Below are 21,126 nucleotides of genomic sequence, written 5' to 3' on the forward strand. Positions count from 1 at the left end.
TGATTTACATCCTTCCAATCTTCCCAGGAGCTGCTGAATTTCTGGATAATTCCGTTGCATCGAACCCCTCCCTAAAGTGAAAGGCATTGCTTCCATGGGTTGACTTTCTCCAGATGTGGAGGTGAGGGCGGCATTATTCACAAAATCTAGTTCAATATGGGGCTTCCAGCTGCCACCGGGTTAGACCGATTCCTCTTCTACCAACTGCTGCATTGTCAACACCAGACGGCGCTGTGTCCTCGCTGGCTTTTTAAGCACCACGTCCAGCCCACACAGAAGCCAGGTTTTCCTCCAAGACGGTTCAGGGGTTGGTGCCCAGCTTTACCTCTCCGGTAGCAGGCCCGTTTCCTTTTGCTTTCTGCCTGCGTGTAGGGGAGGGTCCCATTTCAATGTCTAGCAGAGACCTGTTTGAAAAGCTGTCTCCCGCTCTATGCTCTATAACCGAGACTGGGATTGCTTTGGCTCCACAAAACAAGACCTTTTACATCAGAATGAATCGAGGGCCTACTAGGCACCAGGCGTCCTGCCTTCCTCGTCTCCTTCTCCCTAACGTTCAGTACCTCTTCCAGATTAAAGGGCTGGAACTCCAGCCTCTCGCCGACCCTGCCAGCCGAGAACACTCGGCCAATTCTGTGTCCTTGGGGGAGGTTACCGTCCAAGTCACCTGTCTAGGGAGGGCGAAGTATGTCCATCCCTCCCAGTATCTGGATGGACAACGGGCTCCCTCTGTGTTCCTCTTCCACTTTCTTCCCTTCGCCCTGATTTGTAAGTGGTACTTTTAGGGGGGTGGGGTGGGGGGCGGAGAGAAGGGCGGGGAAGGGGCCCGGCGGGGAGGGGCGTCGGAGTGCTGTCACCAAGTGTCACACCGCCCTCTCCGCCCCTCAGCCGGGGGTGTGGGAGCGCAGCTGAGCGCGCGGCAGAGGGCCAGGCGCGTGGGGACGCGGGCGTGCGGGTTCCCTGCCAGCTGCGGGCACCCGGAGCACGCTGGCCGCCTGAGCTCGGCGCAGGGCCCGGAGCCCGGAGCCGGCCGTCCCCTGCCCACTGGGTGCTGGGCAGCAGCCCGGGCTGCGGCAGCCCGGCTCCCGGGGAGCGCGCCCCGCCATGGAGTCTTCGCACAAAGACGCCGAGACGGCGGCAGCGGCGGTGGCAGCAGCGGACCCCCGGGGGGCGTCCTCGTCCAGCGGGGTGGTGGTGCAGGTCCGCGAGAAGAAGGGCCCCCTGCGCGCCGCCATCCCCTACATGCCCTTCCCGGTGGCCGTCATCTGCCTCTTCCTCAACACTTTCGTGCCAGGACTGGGTAAGACTCGGCGACCCCCGCGCCCCGGGCTCCGCCGCAGCAGGGCAGGCAGGGGAGGGGACTGGGAGAGACCCTCAGGTGGCGCCCGCCGCTGCAAGCGCCGGCCCCGCGCTCCCAGCGCCCCCTGGCAGGTGGCAGCAGCGCGTGGAGCAGGCGCCCTGCAGGGCGCAGGGCCGCCCGCCCAGCCTTTCACCTTCTCCCACCTGTTAACGAGGTTGTCCGGCCGAAGAGCCGGAAACTTTGCGGAGAATGTTGCTGCCCGGCGGCGGCGGCCAGAACTGCTCCCCTCCAAGTTCCCCCAAATCCTGCCCCTTCCCTCCCCCACGCACCCTCCCGCGAACCCCTTTCTCCAAGGACCCCCAGGCTGGGGCAGAAGGAGCACTATGGCCACATGCGGCGCTGGCCAAGTCCTGGGAGTCCGAGAAGTCGGCGGAGCTGGGAAAAAGGGGGACAAGTCGGGCTTGGGAGACACCCCGCAGCTCGCGGAGTGCGGACCGTGTGGGGGCGAGAGCTCTTTAGCCAGAAGCTCCTTCCTCCTCTTTCCCATCAGCAGAGATTCTGCCGGCACCGCCCGTGGTGGGTGCGGGGCATGCTTAGTTTGGATACCTGTGGGTTTGGACCACACATGGCCAGAGGTGATCCCAAACTCCCTCCCATCCCTTCCGTTCCTTCGGAGGGGAGAGTGCGCCTGTGAAATTCTGTGCTGGAGTCTGGCCGCCTGGAGGGACTCTGACGGCACCCATGTTCCAAATTTTAACAAGGGCCCATCACAGAGATGGGGGTGAGGAAGGGTGCGCCAGACAGGGGATGAGAAGTTTTCCTGACCCTCATCTATCTCCACTCCCCAAATCTCTGCACGCTCTCTCCCCACTTCCCTGCTTGGCACTCGCTGTTTTCCGTGCTAAGCGGTCCCGCCTCTCCAATTCCGTGCCCGCTCCAGGAGCAGGCCTGCCCCTGCGTGCGAGCCAGTTGCCAGCATCTGGCTCCAAGTTTCCAAGAACCGAGGTCAGCTAGAAGTGGTTTTCTGTTGTACGCTGGCCTTTCTCACAGCCTCGCAGCGCTGAGGAGAGCACACCCACCCACGCAGGACGTGTCCACTTTCCCCTTACTTGTCTTTCTGCCTGCTGGGCTGCGGCGGCCAGAGCAGCACATCTGAGCAGGGGTTAGGTGGTCTTCAGCTGTGCTTCCCCGTTCTGCGATGTCTCCTGCAGCTTAAGCCTGCCTTGTCACACAGGCTGGCTCTCTGCACCTTTAGACGCTGTGAGGTGCGATCTGATGTGGATTTGGCTGTGTCCGCAATTCCCACCTGCTGGAGTGTAAACATATTGCCTGTCCCTCTCTCCGTGTTGTGACGGTCACGAGCAGGGCTGCATCTCGAGTCCATTTTTTTAAAGTGGTGAAGTAAATGCCACCCTCTGGTCCTCTGAGGAAACAAACGAATTGGTGTCAGGTGGGAGGGGCCGTACCAGGGCCCTGCTGAGGGAGGGCGCCGCCCCCAGGAGCCTGCAGCTGCCCACCTGTGCACCTGGGCCCGCCCTCCTGTGTCTCACCTCACTGGGTACCTTTGCTGTCACTGCCCCAGCCCCCAGCCCTCTGTACCCTGCATGCTGGGACCCAGCTTTCCCCTCTCAGAATCCTTAGGATTTTTGTAAGAAACCTTTCTGGGAAGCCAGAAAGTAGGGAAACTACAGAAAAAATAAAACAGGTGAGTCATGGGTGTACGGACTAACGAATTTTCAGGGATTGAATCTATGCATTTTTTTCCCCCATTTTGTCTTGGTTGTCATTGTAGAGTTGACCTGGTGCACAGGCCTCTGTCCCTCCCCGCACTGCAGGGGTCCTGATTCCTGGCAGCGTCTGTCACCTGTGAAGCGGGGACGCCTGTCTCTCTGGGTTACTGGGAGGGTGGAATGAGATTACTTGGAGCTCGCTCAGGGGTCCCGTGCTCTGGGGGTGGTGGATCCCTCTTCGCTTCACCCTGCTGCAGAGCTGACACTGTGTGTGTGTGTGCGCACACGCACATGCCTTTCTGGACCTTTCTCCTGTGTATTTGTTGGTCTCTCGGCTCACCTTGACCTGCATGGGGTCCTGTACAACACACCAGCCCAGGCAAAACTGGCAGGCAGTCCCCTCACCCCGCCCTGCACCTCTCCGGGTCCTCTTGGCTCGTCTGAAGCTCCGGTGAAAACTCAACATTCATGTCTGGCTCTGCCCCTTGAGGAAATGCGGATACTTTGCATCCACTCACTCATTCACGGCACAGACTCAGAGCACCTACCACATGCCAGGCACTGGGGATGTGATGATGAATAAATCAGCCAGGACATCACAGGTTATTGAGAGCAATTGATGGGAACTTTGTTTAAATCTGACAAATGCTGTGATGGTAGCGGGAACAGTGTTTTAGCCACAGTTAATTTCTTCCTCGGTTGGAGGTCAGAGAAAACCTCCCGGAGGAAGTAGTATTAGGTCAGACCTTGCAGGGAAGACCCATCACGTGACCCCAAGCTTTTCCCATCCTCACTGTACCCCTATTCTCTGAAGACCAGGCAGACCTTTGGCCCCCAAAATCTCTTGTTGAAGCTTCCTTCCCTCCTGGGGAGTGGATGGGAAGCAGGCATGATTTATGTTCTCTGACTCCTCATTGGAACAAAATCAAATTTTAAAAGTGGATGATGGTAAAGAGAGTCCCCCCGGTTCCTATTCTGCCGCTAAAGACCACAGTGCCTGTGCTTTCATAGGCCCACAAGTAGGGCTTGCACATACAAGGATATGCAGTTACTCAAATGCACAAGGCAAGTTCATTGCTATGCTCCCAGTCGGCCAGAGAGTTTGTCTATTGGTCAGGGGTAAAATTACACTTTCACGTTTAAAAACTGTATCTATCTTCTTGACTCGGTGCAGTGAACATGTTGATAACTCCGATAGTGTCAGGGAAAGTGGGACGGAGGAGAGCTTCCATTGGCCCGTCAACCATTGCGTCAGACTAATGTTGGCCATTCATCCACTGCTGAATATTCATAACTATTTAATCTATGCCTAATATACCTCCTACTCTTTATAACACTCAACTAAAGCCTCGCTTCCCCAGCAAAAGCGCCACAGGCTGGCTCAGCCTCTCTCTCTCTTTCCTCTAGTCCTACGACTCTGATATTTCCTGTGTCCTCCCTGGTGGCATTTTTTTTTTGTATTGTTGACTTTCTGTTACTGTTTCAAGAGTTTATTCTTTATCTGTAAGTTCCTTCGGAGCAGCAACCATTTAAAATTTCTCCTTGATATTGCATATCATTTGTGAGTACATATGAACTAGAATTATACCCGAGGAACAGGCATCAGAAATCATCTGGTCCAGCAGCTTTATTTGGTATAGAAGTGAGGCAGGCCAGGACCTGGCAGTTTATATCCAGGGAAGGACCGAGGAAGCCTATATCCTACTCAACCTTTTAAAGAAAGTTATTTGAGGATGAATTTTAGCAAGACAACAGTGTAAACCAAGATGGAAGATAAGTGATCCAGGAAATAATATATCCAATTTAGGACGATCCATGAAGGCAACCCCAGGATAAAACTGTTCGCCAGCCTGGAGAGCAGTTAGTCTTCATTAGACCAGGTTTGGGGGGGGGGTTGGGTAGTTTCTAGGAAAGTGGTGTCTGAGGACGGCGTGGGGGGTGGCATTTTGAGAAATCAAAGTTGTGATGGAACGCAGAACACAAGCAAGAGAAACAGAAGGAGATTAAGAACTGTGCTAAAGGCAGAAAGTTCTGCAAATGCATTAGGATCCCAAAGTGAAGGAAGCCGGCCAATGAGACCAGAAAGAAGGTCAGTAGGCTTCAAAAAGAAGAATAGAAAGAAGCCAGACAGCAGAGAGAAAATTGGGAAGATTTTAGGGACATTCTGAAGGCGGCACCTGTTTCTTCTACCAACAAAGGAAAGAAAAGTCAACAGAAACTTCTGGAAACTCCCCCCCCAAAAAAAATTGTCATGAAAGACATGGCTGTCATATGAAGCAAATGAAGATGTGGCCTGATTTTGAGCACGTGGTGGGCTGTGAGAAAGGCTCTTTTAAGTGCGGGGTCCTGTCGCTGGACCAGTGGTGCACACTGTGGGCTCTTAGGTTCTCTTTGGCCCTGCAGCAAAGAACACTTGCTTAGTCATAAAGACATAAAGGCTGCTCAGTGCTTTGCAACTTCTAAAACCGAACGCAAAGCACTGAAGTCTACTTAAAATAGCTATAAAGGAGGGCATAAAGACTTTCCACCTTGACAGTACAAAATGAAAAGCACAGCTTGAGGAAGCTGGCACGTAAAAGACAAGAGAAGGGCAAGCAATTGTGATAGACTGAAGTACTGCTGCCAATTATTCAGTGTCCTCCATGGCTTGGCACGCCCCCTGTGGGCGGGGAGTACTTCCTGCCCTGCCCCTCGGTGTCAGGTTTGGGTGTGGGATTTGCTTCGGCCAATTGAGTGTAAGTGGACGTGAGGTAAGCCATGCCTGAGCAGACACTTCAAGGGGCATAGTTCTGCCATGGTTCTTGTGCTTCTCTCATGAGAGCAGCAGGTCTTGGGTGGGAGCCACCCTTTAGTTGGGTCCCTAACAGTAAGAGGACGCCAGGAGCAGAGCAGGACGTAGTACGGGAATGAGAAATTAGCCTGAGTTGCTGAGAATTTTTTGTTGTGTAGGGTGTTGTTATCGTCTTAGCACACCCACCAAAGCGGACTAAGATGCACAGGGTAGGGGAAGAGGTGTGAATGCCCTCCTCACATGCAGTGGGGGAGCGAGAGATGCTGTCTGTAATCGATAGAGTAAAAAATAAAGGTTGCCGAGGTAATCAGTAGATGCACTGACACAGTGACCTGTTGGGACAATGGGACAATAGCGACTTGCTGGGGTAATGTGGGGACAAGCGTAGAACGGAGCTGGGGGTGAAGGAAGTAGGCTAAGTCATATGATACCGTAGTAGAAAGTCCACATAGGATGCCTAAAGTTGATACAACATGAAAAGGCAATATAAACATCCTTTGGAGATTAGCGCAATAGCCAAAGAATTCCCACCCTCTCTGGCATCATCAATTTTTCTTTGTTTAATAGCTCATCCCCGGAAGCATGCACACAGGCTGAAATTCTCTCCCATCTTTTAAAAATAGTCTCTCTGGACCCTCCACCCGCCTCTGGCCATTGCCCTTTTCTCTTCTCCCCTTTACTGTTGACCTCTTGTCACCAGTCACTATTTTCTGTCTCTTGAACCCACTCTGATCATGTTTTGCCCTATCGTTCACCTAAACTGTGCTCACCAGATGGCCAGTCACCTCCAGGCTGCTAACGTTTCCAGTGGTCAGTTCTCTGTCTCCGTCTTGCTGGACCTCTCAGTGGCACTGGACACAGTACTCGCCTCCTTCTCCCCGAATTGCTGCCTTCACTTGGCTCCTGGAACGCCATTCTCTCCCGGTTTTCTTTGTACTTGATGAACTTGGGAGTCCCCCAGGGCACTTGATCTTTTGATCTTGATCTTCTCTTTGATCTTGATCTCTTCTCCACCTACACACTCCCTTGATGTTAGTGCTCAGTCTCCTGGCTTTCAACTTCTTCCTAATGATGACGACTCCCAGATCCAGATCTCCAGCTCGGACCCCTCCCTCGAACTCTGGAGTGTTCTGTTCAGCCAACTTCTCAACGACTTCCCCTGGAAAGCAAAAGGCATCCCGGAGGTGACTCATCCAAAACCAAACTCCTGATTTTCTTCCTCCAAAATGCTTTGCCCTCATCTTTTTCTGTCACAGCAAATGGTATCCTTTCAGAAGCTCAGGCCGAAAGCTGGGACTCATCCTTGACTCCCCTTTTCCCCACACCCCACACTCAATCTGCCAGGAAAGACTCGCAGCTCTGCTTTCAAAATCCACTCAGTATCTGACCACTTCTCACCACCTCTCCTCTCCCTCACTGGTCCAAGCCTCCATTTTCCGCTGAATGATTTCAGTGGCCTCTTAGATGGTCTGCTTGCCTTTACGGATGTCCCATAGAGTCTGTCCTCCATGTGGCAATGCCAATGATCTTTTTAAAACACGAGTGAGTCAGATCATGTCACTTTTGAGTTGTAAACCCTCCAGTGGCTCCCACGTCCCTCAGAGTAAAAGCTCAGGTCCTTATGATGACCCACAAGGCCCTAGGACAGAACTTTCCAAAAGAAATATAAATGAGCCACAGATGTGATCTAAAATTTCCTAGCACCTGTATTATAAAAAAATAAAAAGGAGCCCTGGCTGGTGTAGCTCAGTGGATTGAGCACGGGCCTGTGAAGCAAAGGGCAGGCCTGTTAAGCAAAGGGTGGCTGGTTTGATTCCCCACCAGGACACATGCCTGGGTTGCAGGCCAGGTCCCTAGTAGGGGACACATAAGAGGCAACCACACATGGATGTTTCTCTACCACTCTTTCTCCTTCCCTTCCCCTCTCTCTAAAAGTAAATAAAAAATATAAAAATATAAAAATAAAAAATAAAAAGGAACAGGTGAAATTAACAGTATACAGGGGTAAGGAAAAGTTTACAGTTGTAATACAAAGAAATAATACAGTAATTCATAAATAATAGTGCAACAATAAACTCTGTTTTGTGTACTCACAACTGTAACCTACTTTTGCCCAACCCTGTATTACACTTAACCCACTGTGTCCAAAATGTTACCATTCAGTGCATATCAATATAAAAATTATTAGGGTGATATTTTATATTCCTTTTTTACGTAGTAATTTTTCGGAATCTGGTGTTTTACACTTACCACCACCCCAGTTTGGACTAACCCCATTCAAGTGCTCACTGGCCGTCCACGCTGCTGTACAGGACAGGGCAGTTCCATAGTGTCTGCCCCCACTGTTTCTGATTTCATCTTTTTTTAAAAAATCCTCACCCAAGACGTTTTCATAGCATTTAGAGAGGGAGGGAGAGAGACAGACAGACAGGCAGACAGACATCAACTGGCTGCCCTCTCGCATGTGCCCTGACTGGGGATTGAACCCACAGCCTGTGTGTGTGTCCTGATAGGGAATCCAACCTGCGACTCCTCAGTCTACAGAGGACGCTCCAACCACCTGAGCCACACCAGCCAGGGCTCTGATTCTATCTTCCGGTCTCCCTTGGGCTCGCTCTGTGCCAGCCCTGCTGGCCTCTTTGCTCGTTCTCGGAAAACATATCAGAGGCGCCTTCTCACCTCCAGGCTTTGCGCTGGCTCCTGCTTGGAGGATGCGTCCTCTAGAGAGCCACGCGGCTCACTCGTTCACACCCTCAGGTCTCTGCTCCAATGTCACCAACCCAGGGAGGCTTTCTGTATCAGTTTGCTCGAGCTGTCACGAAACACCACAGACTTGGTGGCTTTCACAACGGAAATTATTCCCTGATGTGCAGTCCAAGAGCAAGGTGCTGTCGGGGCTGGTTTCTCTGGGGGGGGTCTCTGTTCCAGGCTGCAGATGGCTGTCTTCTCTCTGTGTCTGTGTCCTAATCCCCTCTTCTCATAAGGACACCAGTTCTACTGGGTTAGGGCCAACCCTGAAGACCTCATTTTAACTTACGGCCTCCTTAGAGACCGTATGTCCGAACACAGCGCATTCTGAGGCACTGGGCATCAGGGCTTTGGTGTAGAGGTTTTGAGGGGATATGATTCAGCCTATAGCACTTTCCCAGACAATCTTAAAATTACAGCTCTCCCCTCCTCGCCAAACTCCCTATTTTCTCCACCTCGTCTTCCTCAAGAGCACTCTCACTATCAAGCACACTGAATATTTTACCTTTTTAATCTGGATCCTGTGCCTCACTTGAATGTGTCCCTGCACTCGGGAACAGTGCCTGGTCCCTAATAGGAAATCAATAAGTATAAGTCGGATGGGTCAGTGAATGAATGAGTGAATGAACCAGAGTCAGAAGCCATCGCCCTGGGGAAGGTGTGCTCAGAGCAGGGAGAGCTGGGGCCGGGGGCTATGGCTTTTTGTTAAAAGCCCCCAGTCCCTCTATTTAATTAAAAAACCATGTGCATGCATGACTTAATTTTTTTTAAAGGATAAGAATCAATGCTAGGCAAGGAGAAGAGGGTTTTCACACACTGCTAATACGAGTGTGAATTGGGACATCTTTTCTGGAAAGCAGTTCAGCAATTATATCAAGAGTCTCAAAATATTCCTACACTTTCCCTTGCTGATGTGGCTCAAGTGACTGGAGCATCATCCTGTAACTCAGAGGGTCGCGGGTTCGATCCCCAGTGAGGGCATATACCCAAGTTGCAGGTTTGATCCCCAGTCGGCGTGTATATGAGAAGGCACCCAATCAACGTTTCTCTCTCTCTTCAAAGCAATGAAGAAACACGTTCTCAGGTGAGGATTAAAAAAAAAAAGTTCCTACCTTTTAATTCAGTAATTCCACTTGGAGTTTATCCGAAGGAAATAATCAGAAACATGAGCAAAATTTACGCATAAAGTTGTGCCGTGAATCATTGTTTACAACATTGAAAATCACAAACAAACTCAAACGGTAACAATAGAGCAATGGTTAAAAAAAAAAGGTGGCCATCCTTACACTACAGTGTTCTGCACCCATTAACATTCAAAGAGCATCCACCCGAGTTTCCGAGGATGTGGCCCCGCCCATTTTAGGGTGTAAGCGAAGGACGGTTGAGCATCACGCTGACAGTATGATCTCAGATGGTTTTTATTCCCTTTATTCTAAGGTGCCTCCTTTCCCCCCATTTGGGATGTTTCTGACCTAGAGATGTGTGTTATCATTGATATTGAGAGAAATGATTTGTTTCTTTTATTTTTTCCCTAAAAACTTGTTAAATTAACGGTGCATTTTATGACCAATGGCATCTTAAAATCAAGGAAATATAAGGTAGATGATAGTTTGGTAGATAATATTGGAACAAAATACATTAAAACGTTTACAGGTGGTGAGAATATGGGTAATTATGTTCTTCTTTATACTCTTCTATAGTTTAAAGATTTTCTAAAATGAGCGTAAAAATGTGTGGCTTTTATAACCAGAAAAATGAAATAAGCATTGTTTTGAAAACGCGTCCTCCTCACAGGGTTGCGACTCTAATAAAACTATGGCGGTGTTTGGACCACAGGGCAGTGCCGTGAAGTATCTGTGACTGTCTGTCTGCCCCCACCGTGTCCACACTCCCCATCTATGCGCACATTGCAAGGTCATTCCTAACCCGATGAACACACGTCACTGTGCAGTGTTATCACGCAGTCAGAGCCCCCCTGTCACTCTTGGGAGCCTCTCATGACACCTGCCCAGTGAGGCTCCCAGGGGGTGTGTGCCCCATCATGGGTTGGGTCCCAGTTTGGGCAGCGGCACTTTGAGGGGTGACTGGGTCAGGTTCAATAACACCAACAGCTTCCATGTTTCTCCTGAGGCCTTGCGAGGGACTGAGCTGCTCTGGGGAGTGGGCGTGGCCAGTCAGCAGGTGACACTGGGGAAGTTGGCATCTGGGTCCAGGGTAGGCCAGGTGCTGAGCAGAGCACAGGGGACTTCCCAGTGCCCTCAGAGGCAGGTCACTGACTGTAGGGATGTGCTCTGTGCTCCTGCCGTGTGCCAGGTGTGGGCTGAGCCGAGACACAAAATCAAGGAAGACCTGGTCCCTGCATCCAGGGGCTGACTGTCTGCTGGGCAGGCAGAGTGTGCTTTAGGGAAGAAAGGGGGAGATGGCTGCTGCGGCCCACCCGACGGGTGCGCTGGGGTGACAGAGCGGTTCCGGTGAACAGGGCTCCAGGGGAAAGAGTAGAAGAACCCAGAGGGCACTGGACTAAGTTAGGTTTCCAGTTCTGTGTCAGATTCTCAAAGCCGTATCATGGAAAGTGGGTGGACCAGTGAGCTGGTTTCAGTTCTTCAGTAGCATCGAACCTTGGGCAGGTCACTGAACTTCTCCAGGCCTCAGTCTCCCCATCCATAAAATGGAAACAATAATTCCTGCTCAGCCACCTCGCAAGGTCATCATGTTCTATCAATAGGAACCCCCCACCCCCACTCCCCCGCCACGGTCAGAAAGGGTTATCACTACTGATTAACATCAGCAAAATTTCCTTGTTCTCTTGATCATTTTTGGTGTTTTCCTCGGAGTGGCACCTGGAGTGGGCGGGAGACCAAAATGCACTTCTGCCCCTTGTAGCATCCTGGTCCCACGCAGCTCCCAGAGCTGAGACCCGGGCATTCCTGGGCACTAACCGAAACACACACACCTGACACACACCTCTAGGACTTGGTTTACCACACCAAGCAGGATGCTTGCCATTACGCTTCCCAAACCCTGGGCCTGAGGCACCTCTGAGTGGGAGCAGCAAACTGGGGCATGGTTGTCCCCACAGGATTTACCTCTTGGTTCTTTATGAAAATGAGAGGGCTGTTCCCAGGTCCGTGTCTGACCGGCCCAGCCCCACGAGTCGGCACGTGGTAGTGGTTTATGGCCTTGAAGCCCCGTCACCTGCGCCAGGTGGAGCACGTGTGCTGTGGGCTGCGGGGTGTTCAGCCTGGGGCTTCCCAGTGCGCACGGGCTGCAGGGTCTCGGTGGCCCGGCTGCACAGGCTTTCCCCAGCCACCGTAATTAAGGATGCCCTGTCCAGGGAGGAGCTGGGGCAACGGCAAGGGGGCATTATCTGCCTGATCAAACGGCAGAACTCAGGAATCGATGATGCACTCCTTATAGGAAAGTGCTGAAATTACAGTACAGAAGTCATTGTTTTTGGAAGGAATATAAAAAGGCATGAGACCAGGGCTGTCCTGGAACCTGGGGTGTGTGAGGCCACGACCAGGGCCCCCTGGTGGAGTCAGGAACTCAGTGGACTTCGGTCTTTGCTGACTGAGAAGCTTGACCTGGGGTTAAGGATAATTTGGTATTTGGTACAAGAGCCCGTCGTAAACCCTCAACAAAGAAATGGCCTGTCTATCCCAGGGCCAGGCAGCTTTGGGGTGACTCCAGCCCCTTCATCTGACAGATGTGAGGCCTCCTCTGGCACCCAAGGCTCTGAGTCACAATCTCACCCTCACTCACCCGAGGCTGAGACCTTCCTGCCCGTCACAGCTTCCGGCTGGTACTGGGTGTTTCCTTACAATTCGTTGAACTTAACGAGCAAGCGAACCGGTGTTTTATAGCGACCTCAGAGGGGCGGGCTCAGAGGATGACACGTGACCTCGCAGTGACCTATCAGTGACCGCATCACACCCTGCCAGCTGGACCACCTTCTCACTGCCCGGCCTTGTCTTCCCCAGCTACCAGCTTTACTGAGATATATTTACATACCATAAAAGTCACCTTTTCAAGGTGTAGGGAACTCCTTCCCCTGCCCTGCCTTCCATTCTCGCTACTTGACCCCTTCCTGGACCTCAGAAGCTCAATGTGTGTCACGAACACCGTAGGGCAGGTGCTTTTGGGGAGGAGCGACTGTTTGGGAACCTCTGTGTCGCGGGGGGTCTCAGAGTCCTGCCAGTGCAGGCATCCCCCTTCCAAGTCCCACTCTGGCGCCGCACATGGGCCAGACACAGGCCGCCTGGAGGCTTCCAGAACAAACACTGTTTGGGAGGTTGTCATATTTTATCTTCTGTTTTGTTTTAAAAAGGATTTCACCAAGAAGGAAAACTTTCTCAATGAAACCGTCATAGCATGGCGCCAGGAGCAAGACTTCCACGTGGGGCATTTCCGAGGGGCAGACAGCTGGGCTCTGGCCCTGGCCGTGGGTGCTGCGTTGTTAGGCCAAGCCGTGGCAGGGAGTGGCCTGGGCAGTTCCGACGGGCTCCGTGTGGCTACGGTATTACATTAGTTTTAAGAAATTTCTATGTGAGCAGATTAAGCACCTGTCTGCTTGTGTCTCTGCTGGGACCATTTCATCCTTCCGCTCTGAGACCTTCAGTAGCTTCCCTGTTGTTCTGGAGCTAAATTCATCTTCCATGTTGGTCCCACGAGGATTCGATGAAGTTCACGTACTCTTCGCCTCCCGTTATTTAATCAAACTGGGCAACTGGCTTTTACCAGGTGCTGCAGGCATTTCTGCTCCTGCCCAGAATTCCCTCTCTGACCGTCCTGTCTACATCCCACACCCAACCTTCAAGGCTCATCTCCAAAGTCCCCCTAAGCCTTTCTTGATCAGTGTGGTGAGCTCCTCCTTCCTGGGATCGTCAAGCCACTTGGGACACTTCTCTCGCTGTCCTTAAATCCTGGTTCTTCAGTTGTCTAATCCGATCCTTGAGGGGCTCTGCTTCCCCCACTTCCGCCTCCCCCAGCTCCTGCACCTTCCCAATGGGCACTGGTGGAAGTAAGGATATATACCCTACTGACTTCCGGTGGTGCAGCCAAGAGCGGGTCCTGGTTCCTGTAACCCAGAGAGTCCCCATTCAGAGGACACAGGCTGACATGTTGCTTCTCAGCAACCCTAGCTCAGAGGGAGGGGCAGAGTTCGCAGGGCTGCAGGCAGGATGGGGGCAGGGCTGTAGCACAGCACGTCCGTCCCTGAGGAGTCCTTGGTGTTCTGGTCACTCAGGGGAGGGACACGGGCACAGGGTCTGCACTCTGGGGGGATTTTCTGGCGACAGGCACAGCGGTACTGAGAAGAGCCAGGCCACCATCCCTCTTTTCGAGTTGTGTAGCTAATGACAAGTGGCAGGTGGAGGGGAATGGTGGAGGTGATCAATCTTAGTAAACTGCTTTAATAAAGATTAGTTTGGTCAATAGCCATCAAATTAAATCTAGGGGGAAGTTTTGATGAGGAGTAGGATGCTGGCTGGATCTTAAAGTGTCTTTCCGCAGAATCCTTATAACTTGCAAGGGAAAAAAATCCTACCATGAAGAAACCAGAGAGCACCGTGACCGGGTGGAAAAGCCACCTTTCCTGGACCTTGTGAGCATGGTGCTGGGTGGGAGGGGCCAGTCACAAAAGGCCACATGCTGTGTGATTCCACTGAAATGAAATGTCCAGAATAGGCAAATCGGAAGAGACAGAAAGTGGTTGTGGGGGGCGGGAGTGGGGGAGGAGGGCAGCTGAGTGGACCTGGAGAGCGACTGCTAATGGATACAGGTGTTTTGGGGACTGATGAAAATATTCTAAAATTGACCATGGTCATGGTCACATAACCCTGAATATACTTGAATCCACTGGATTAGTAAATGGGTGAGTGTTACAGTATGTGAATTCTATCTCAAGAAAACTGTTCAAAAATTAGCATCAGTGAGGAGGGACAGACAGACACCACAGACCTCCTGAGGTGGTGTCCTGAGAGGGACACATCCCCCATCTGTGGTCTTCTGGCTGGAGTCACAAAACCTGAACTGATTCATGGAAATATCAGAAGAGCCCAAATTAAGGACATTCTACAAACTGTCTGGCCTGTATTCTTCAAAAATATCATTGTCGTGAAAGATTTTAAAAGACTTAATACATGACAACTAAATGCAAGGCATGACCTTGTATTAGATCCTGTACTGGAGGAAAAATGAATACCGATAAGGACACTCATTGAGATAACTGACAAAATCAGAATATGGACTATAGATTAGATAAAATATTCTATCCAGATCACATCCCTAAGATTCATACTCATACTCTGAATATGGGAGAGAATGCCTTTGTTCTTTGGAAACACACTGCAATATTAAGGGTTGAAGGGCGATGATGTATTCAACCCATTCATAAATGGTGCAGAAAAATAATATGAAGAGAGAAGGAATGATAAAGCTCATGTGAGGTGCAATAATTGGCAATCTAGGTAAAGGGAAGACAGGAGTTCTTTGTATTATTCTCGAAACTTCTCTGTAAGTTTGAAAGCACCCTATTTTGAAATAAAAAGCTACAAAATCATGTGGTTCAAAGCCAAACCCACTCATACAGTTCAGGCATAGCAATGGCACCTGAATCCAAATTACTGCCTCTAAAAGTTACCGTGTTCTTTATCAGATCTACCTACCAGGTCTGATTCACTCAGGGGCCATCTGGAGCCACAGGGAGAAAGTGGTGGTACCAGATTGGCTTGCAGGGCCCGCCCAGACCCCCAAAAGAGATGTTCCCAGGGACCCCGAGTATTAAAAGCCCATGGTGACCGGAGCCCACTGTGGCTGTTCAGGGTTGTGAGCTGCCCTCCTGCTCCATCGGCACAGGCTTCATTACAACGGAAGTGAATTTCCCAGGAGGTTGGAGCCAGTGTCCACAACTCGGTTCCCTTGCAGGGGCTGGTTGGAACTAAATCGCCTGCATCTGTGGTCATCCTTTGGGACCGATCAGGAATTTAAATGCTTCAGCCAGGGCTGGACCAGATCCCAATGCTACAGAGCTATTTGGAGAATTCTTTCTTTTCTTGGTCAGTCCTCTTTTTTTTTTTGACATCTCGGGATGGAATCCCTCAAAGAAACTGACCTCAACCAACAACCAATAACCAGGCCGTGCCAGGCGGGCGTGGCAGAGCCACACCTGAGCCTCGGCTGCTCTGAGGGGTCGAATTGAACATTCAAGTGGAATCTTTCTGTGGCCTGACTCAGAAGGGGAAAAAAAAAACCCATAATCATCTCAGGCTCAAATAATTGCAGTTCTGAGGCTCACAGCAGAAAGTGGGGCAGTGGAGGGTGCACCAAACCATGTAGGTTGGGGCTTGACCAGAAGGTTTGGTTGGTTTTGGGGGTCAGTGCCCAGGGCCAGATGCTGAGTCTGATAGGTCCCGAGAAGACGGGTTTGGGAACTGACCCGGGAGACAGGAAAGCAGAGAAAAGCCCCGGCTTTGGCGAGCTGACTACTTGGGCCCATTCTTGGGCGGGGCTGCTGTGTCTTTTCTTTTTCTCCACTAGCTTCTCACCTAAGCCCAATGCAGCTGATGTGGCAGGATGTTCTCAATCCCCCGGTGCAGGGTCCCTGCAAGACCGGAGAGCTGGGGCTACCTTGTGTCAGGATGCTTTGAGAGTGACCGAAGCACTTCTTCAGGCAGACCGAGGGGAGGGTGAGCGGCGATGTCTGCCCAATGCTGTCTGCATCCCATTACCCCACATTCTGCATGGGGTTCCCCACCTACCACTCCCGGACAACAGGGGTTCGGCACCACCACCAGTCGTGAGAGGAAACACACATGGTTGTTCACATGAGTCTGAAGACAATTAACACCAACTGGGGGAGGGGTGGAGTCATGAGTAGAAGGCGCGCTAAAGCCGGGTGTCTTCTTTGGGGTTATCTGGTCCACCTCCCAGTCTAATTTGGGGTTTTCTAATGTATCATGTGGGTTCATCTTACCTTTTCCACTCCACCTTTTTTGTGCCTTGCCCCAGTGTGCGGGCCAGTGCAGGGCCCTCCGCAGGGTCCCAGCCCCACCTGCTGACCCCTAATGAGCTGGAAAGACGGTGCGGCCTCTGCCAGGCCAAGGTCCACTAACCCGGCTCCTCGTTCCAGCTCTGTCGTGACAGCGTCCTCGGCCCCATGGTGCTGTTTGTCTGCGTCCAGGTTCTACTTTGTACCCACCTGGTTAGTGTTCTTGATTTCATGTTTGTGCTGTAAAAGGAATAAAGTTAAGGTTTTAGGTACCATGCGCCTCTGTGTCAGGAAGGAAGCGGAGGCTCTGCTGCAAGCCACACAGTCTGAAGGAGTGAGTCTTGCCTTGCAAAGGTGGGCAGAAGAGGCCGCTTTTGCCGCCTGTCCCTCCCCTGCCGCCCCCAGCATTCTGCACCCCTCCCCGGCCTGTGCTGTGCCAGGAGGCTCTATGGCCTGCCTCACCTGCTCCAGGTGTGTTGACTAGTGGAAGGCACTGGCAGGATGGGGGGAAGGAGAGAGGTTGGGCGTTAGCTCCTCCAGCTCTTTGACCACGACCGTGGCCTCTGTTCTGCAGCCCCCCTTCCTCCACGCAGCCCTCTGCAGACTCAGACAATACCCACGTTCCTCTCCCTGCCCTCTCAGTTCACCTCCTCACGGGTTCCCTTGGGCCTTCCCGGACCTCTGCCAACAGTCCCTTCGCGAAGCCCTGGGCTCCAGCCTGTCCCCTGCAGCGACCCCCACCGGCACAGAGACCCTTGTTGCCAGCACCCCATGGGCTATGGGGCCCTGCCCCACCTCTTGGCTGCCCCCTCCACCCCACCCGCTGCCCCTTCCCCCTAGTTTTCCTAAAGAAGTTGGTTTCCAGCACAGGCTTCCTCCTGGAAGCTCTGGAACAGCCAGTACACGAGCCAGAGCCTCCTGTCGTCTGAAAAGCGTGGGCGTCCAGCTTCCAAATGGCTCTCAGCGCTCGTGAGATGCCACATTCCCACGTGGGCCGTGGGAGGGGGCCGGGTGGGGGAGGGGCGGGGGCCGGAGACAATGCTGAGCTTGACACGGGGTCCAGACCAGAAACCTTCTTCCTGCGTTTTCTTTTGTGATTTTTCATGTTGTTGCCTAACGACGGGCAGCAGCCCGGCTCCTCGTTGGGCAGCTCTGGCCCCCGGCGCTTGGCTCGGAGACCTCCGGGCTGCCCGCCTGCGCAGCGCGTTTCCCAGCGCTCAGCCAGGGTCTTCTGCCCCTTTGCTCCGCGGGAGCCCCAAGCGCTGCTGCCCTCCCTCCCCTGGCGGCACTGTCTTTTCTTACCTGTTCACTGCTCCGCCCACCTCGCTCGTTCCGCCCCCGCAAGGGGGGACCCACAGACCTGCGAAGAGTCGGGAACTCCCTCGCCATTCTCAAGCGGCTGTGGGATATGTTTTCATCTTTCTGATCATTTTGGAAGATGCACTCTCTGCCCAGCCTGTTTCCTCCTTACCCTTCCTGCGATTAAAAAACAAAACAAAACAAACCACCACTGAAAGCAAGTCACCATCTCAGTCCAGTGTGCTTTTCACTCACTGGGGCCCATCATTCGCTTTTGTGTCCTCCATTTATTATTTCCTCTGCTCCTCCTCCCCTTCCCCGCTTTGGAGATGGAGACCAGCTAAAGAATAAAATGGTCTGTCGTAGTTTGATTATTTTTCTTCCACTCACGACAAGAACCTTCATCGTTTGAGCTGTCAAAGTCCTGATGATTCCTTGACATGAGGACAGTCATCAGAATATGCTGGTAGGTTCTAAGTCTTTACAAAAGACACCCAAAACTAGTGTTTCGTCTACTTCAAAGGGTCCCCTTTGATAGTCATACCAATTAAATTTTTAAAAAGTATGAAAGTTCTAGCTGGAGACTTCTGAATCCGTGGTTTTTTTTTTTTTTGTTTTTTTTTTATTCCTCTCCTGTGTGATTTGTGTGCAGACTTCTGAGAAGCAGGTTTTATAATTAGAGATTCAGCCAGGCTAAAGCACAGCGGCAGAAGCTTACGCAACTGCTAAGAACCTATGAGTTAAAAATGGAATTGTCTTGCAGAGCGGGGAAGGTAATAATATCAGTGATGTGAAAATAGAAAGTAAGAAATTAGTATTTCAGCAACTCAGGTCTCTTACCCACATTTTTCTGCACCAGAAGGTCTCAGTGTCATTTTCCAGACTAAATCAGAAGTGCAATTTCTTATTAGAAAAAGAAAATTCAACTTTCACTTGCACAAAGTCAGCCCTCTGTCCCGTTAATTTGGTGTCAGGAACCCTTTTTCCCGACTTTTGGTCATGCTATCATGAAACACATTTTGTATTTGCTAGAATCCGTATGTTCACTAATGCCCATAAGGAAACAGATTTTATGTTTTTCTAAGTGGGTTTTGGTAATTTGCTATTTTAAAAATACTTCTGAGACCTTTACGGTTGCCATGGCGATATGATTTCCATAAACATGATTTTCGTGGGGCTTTTTGCACAGTGAGGGCTGAGGTGGGTATGCAGAGTTGGGTGGGGAGTAGGCGTTGGGTTTGGCAGTCAGCCCATTGCTGCTTCCCTCAAATGCTGCAAATCTGACTCCAAGAACTCCTGTTTATGGCAGAGACGGGGCTCTCCAAATGACACAACGGACGGGAGGCACTTCTGGGAGGTGGACCTCACTGGGGAGGAGAGGCCACTCTGCTCCCAGGGTGAAGCCAACAGGTGGCGGACTGTGCAAGCCTGCTCCGCTGATCAGGGGCCCCGTCCAGGTCAGAGTGACCTGCAGTCTCTCCCCAAACCTTGGTTTCCCAAAGCCCTGGAGGACCAGACCCGCTGGAGCTGCACAAGTGGTGGCGAAGAGGCTGAGAGTTCTTTTTGCCTTTTATCCAGATTCATCAGGGGAAAAAAAATCCCATTTTAGTGCACAGTACTGCTAGCATGCTGAACATTTGCAGTGGACAGTAATAGGAAGGAAAAACATAACATTAGCCGTTAAACAAGAAAACACGTGTAACAGATAGTTTCATAGCCATCTCGAGTGCTAGGGGTTGAGGGAAAAGAGGTAGAGGACCCGAGGGAGCTGAACTTTCTGTCAACTATGCTAGGTGCTTGTTTTGGCTCACAGAGAGGCTTTGTTTGGCTCACTGTTAAACTTCATTTCCCAGAAAACAGAATATGCAAGGAGATCCAGGGAGAAGCAGAACAAATAAGAGAAAGAATTTTCTAATGACTAACGATGTTTCGGAAAAGCGTTTTGTAGGGATTATGACCAGTAAGAGGAGTTAAAGGCAGAAGGGTGTTCCCGTGAGAGAATTCCACCAAGGGCTGTCGGTGCGTCATTCAGCACCTGGGCACCGTACAGAGGTTTGAATCACACAGAATCATGAATCACAAGGAATAATAATTACTCAAAAGCCATTGTGTTGACTGGTACAATTTACGTAGTGCTGGAAATTCCGACCGGGACACCCAGAGGAGAACAGCCAGACTTGCTGTCTGATGGAGTGCTGATCTCCATTCCTGGAAAGCCAGACTGTGATGCCTGGGAGAGGGTGTGTGTGTGCACATCTGGTGTGTGCACCTGTGAACCTGCACACCTGGTGTATGTATACATGTGTGAGCCTGCATGCTGGGTCTGTGTGTGTGCAGGCGAACCCGCATGTTCCTGTGTCTGCATGTGTGAACTTGCATATATGGCGTGTGTGCACATGTGAGTCTGGAAACCTGTGTGTGCATACATGTGTGAGCTTGCTCTCCTAGTGCCCGTGCACATGTGAGCCTGCACACCCGGTACCCTGAATGTGCCTGGGACAGGGGTGTGTTCAGAGGTTTGCACAAGTCCAAAAGTTACAGAGCGCCAGCTCCGCCACTGACAGTCTCACGCTCCCGCAGTGGGAAAAGGCCAGTGGACTGTCCATTCTGCAGACTCTGTGGCGGCAGCAGCTGTTGCTGACTTATTATTTAAGCGTGTTTATTGAAAGAGAAGGAGTGATGAATGTGAGGCATTAGAGAACATTTTGTGCTTCTAGAGTCAGGAGGCGCTGGGTAAGGCTCATGCCAAGGCTGCGTCCCGAGGGTGCAGAAGGGAAGGTGGGCACCTCTGCTGCCAGGGCTGCCCTGCCTGGGATGGGATGGCTGTCAGCCCTGGCAGGGATGACTTGTCCTGGACCAGGCACCAGACTGTAGTAATGCTTTCCAGGGCTGCTTTGAGGGCTTCCCAGGCATTTATTTTGCCCTGAAATATCCCAGATGAATCTGGCATGGAAAGCTGCCAGAAAGTGGTTCGCTGCCCCGGCCTGGGTGGGAATCAGAACCAGAATGGTGCCTGCAGGACCACTCCAGCCTCTTCCCTTTACACAGGTTTAATTTAAAAGCTTTTTAAAAATAATGCATCAGTAGTAGGCAGCTTGGCTGAGGCTAGTGGGTGGCAAAGAGGAGAGGACAGCAGCCCCAAAACCTGGGGCTTTTCTGCCTGTTGCCCCCTCTGGTGGCCACTGTCCCTGCTCTGGGGGAGGAGCACCTGTCCTTGACCCCTCAGGGCTATGCAGTAAGGCCTAGACGGTCAGCCTGGTGGGGAGCTGTGCCC

At 51.6% G+C, this 21,126-nt stretch overlaps 1 protein-coding gene across 2 annotated transcripts in view; it reads left to right on the forward strand.

Annotated features, from left to right (window-relative positions):
- Positions 1 to 935: 935 nt before the first annotated feature.
- STUM (stum, mechanosensory transduction mediator homolog) overlaps positions 936 to 21,126 on the forward strand; it is a 40,678-nt gene continuing 20,487 nt past the window's right edge. For both annotated transcript variants that reach the window (XR_008390526.1, XM_037138764.2), the window contains exon 1: positions 936 to 1,297. Coding sequence is in view for 1 of the 2 variants with exons in the window: in XM_037138764.2 (XP_036994659.1) it covers positions 1,102 to 1,297 (196 nt within the window). In the remaining variant the exon portion in view is untranslated. The remainder of the gene's footprint in view (positions 1,298 to 21,126) is intronic.

The sequence above is a fragment of the Artibeus jamaicensis genome, unplaced genomic scaffold (assembly GCF_021234435.1).
Source record: "Artibeus jamaicensis isolate MK-2021 breed Jamaican fruit bat unplaced genomic scaffold, CSHL_Jam_final scaffold_754, whole genome shotgun sequence".
NCBI classification, from domain to species: Eukaryota; Metazoa; Chordata; class Mammalia; order Chiroptera; family Phyllostomidae; genus Artibeus; species Artibeus jamaicensis.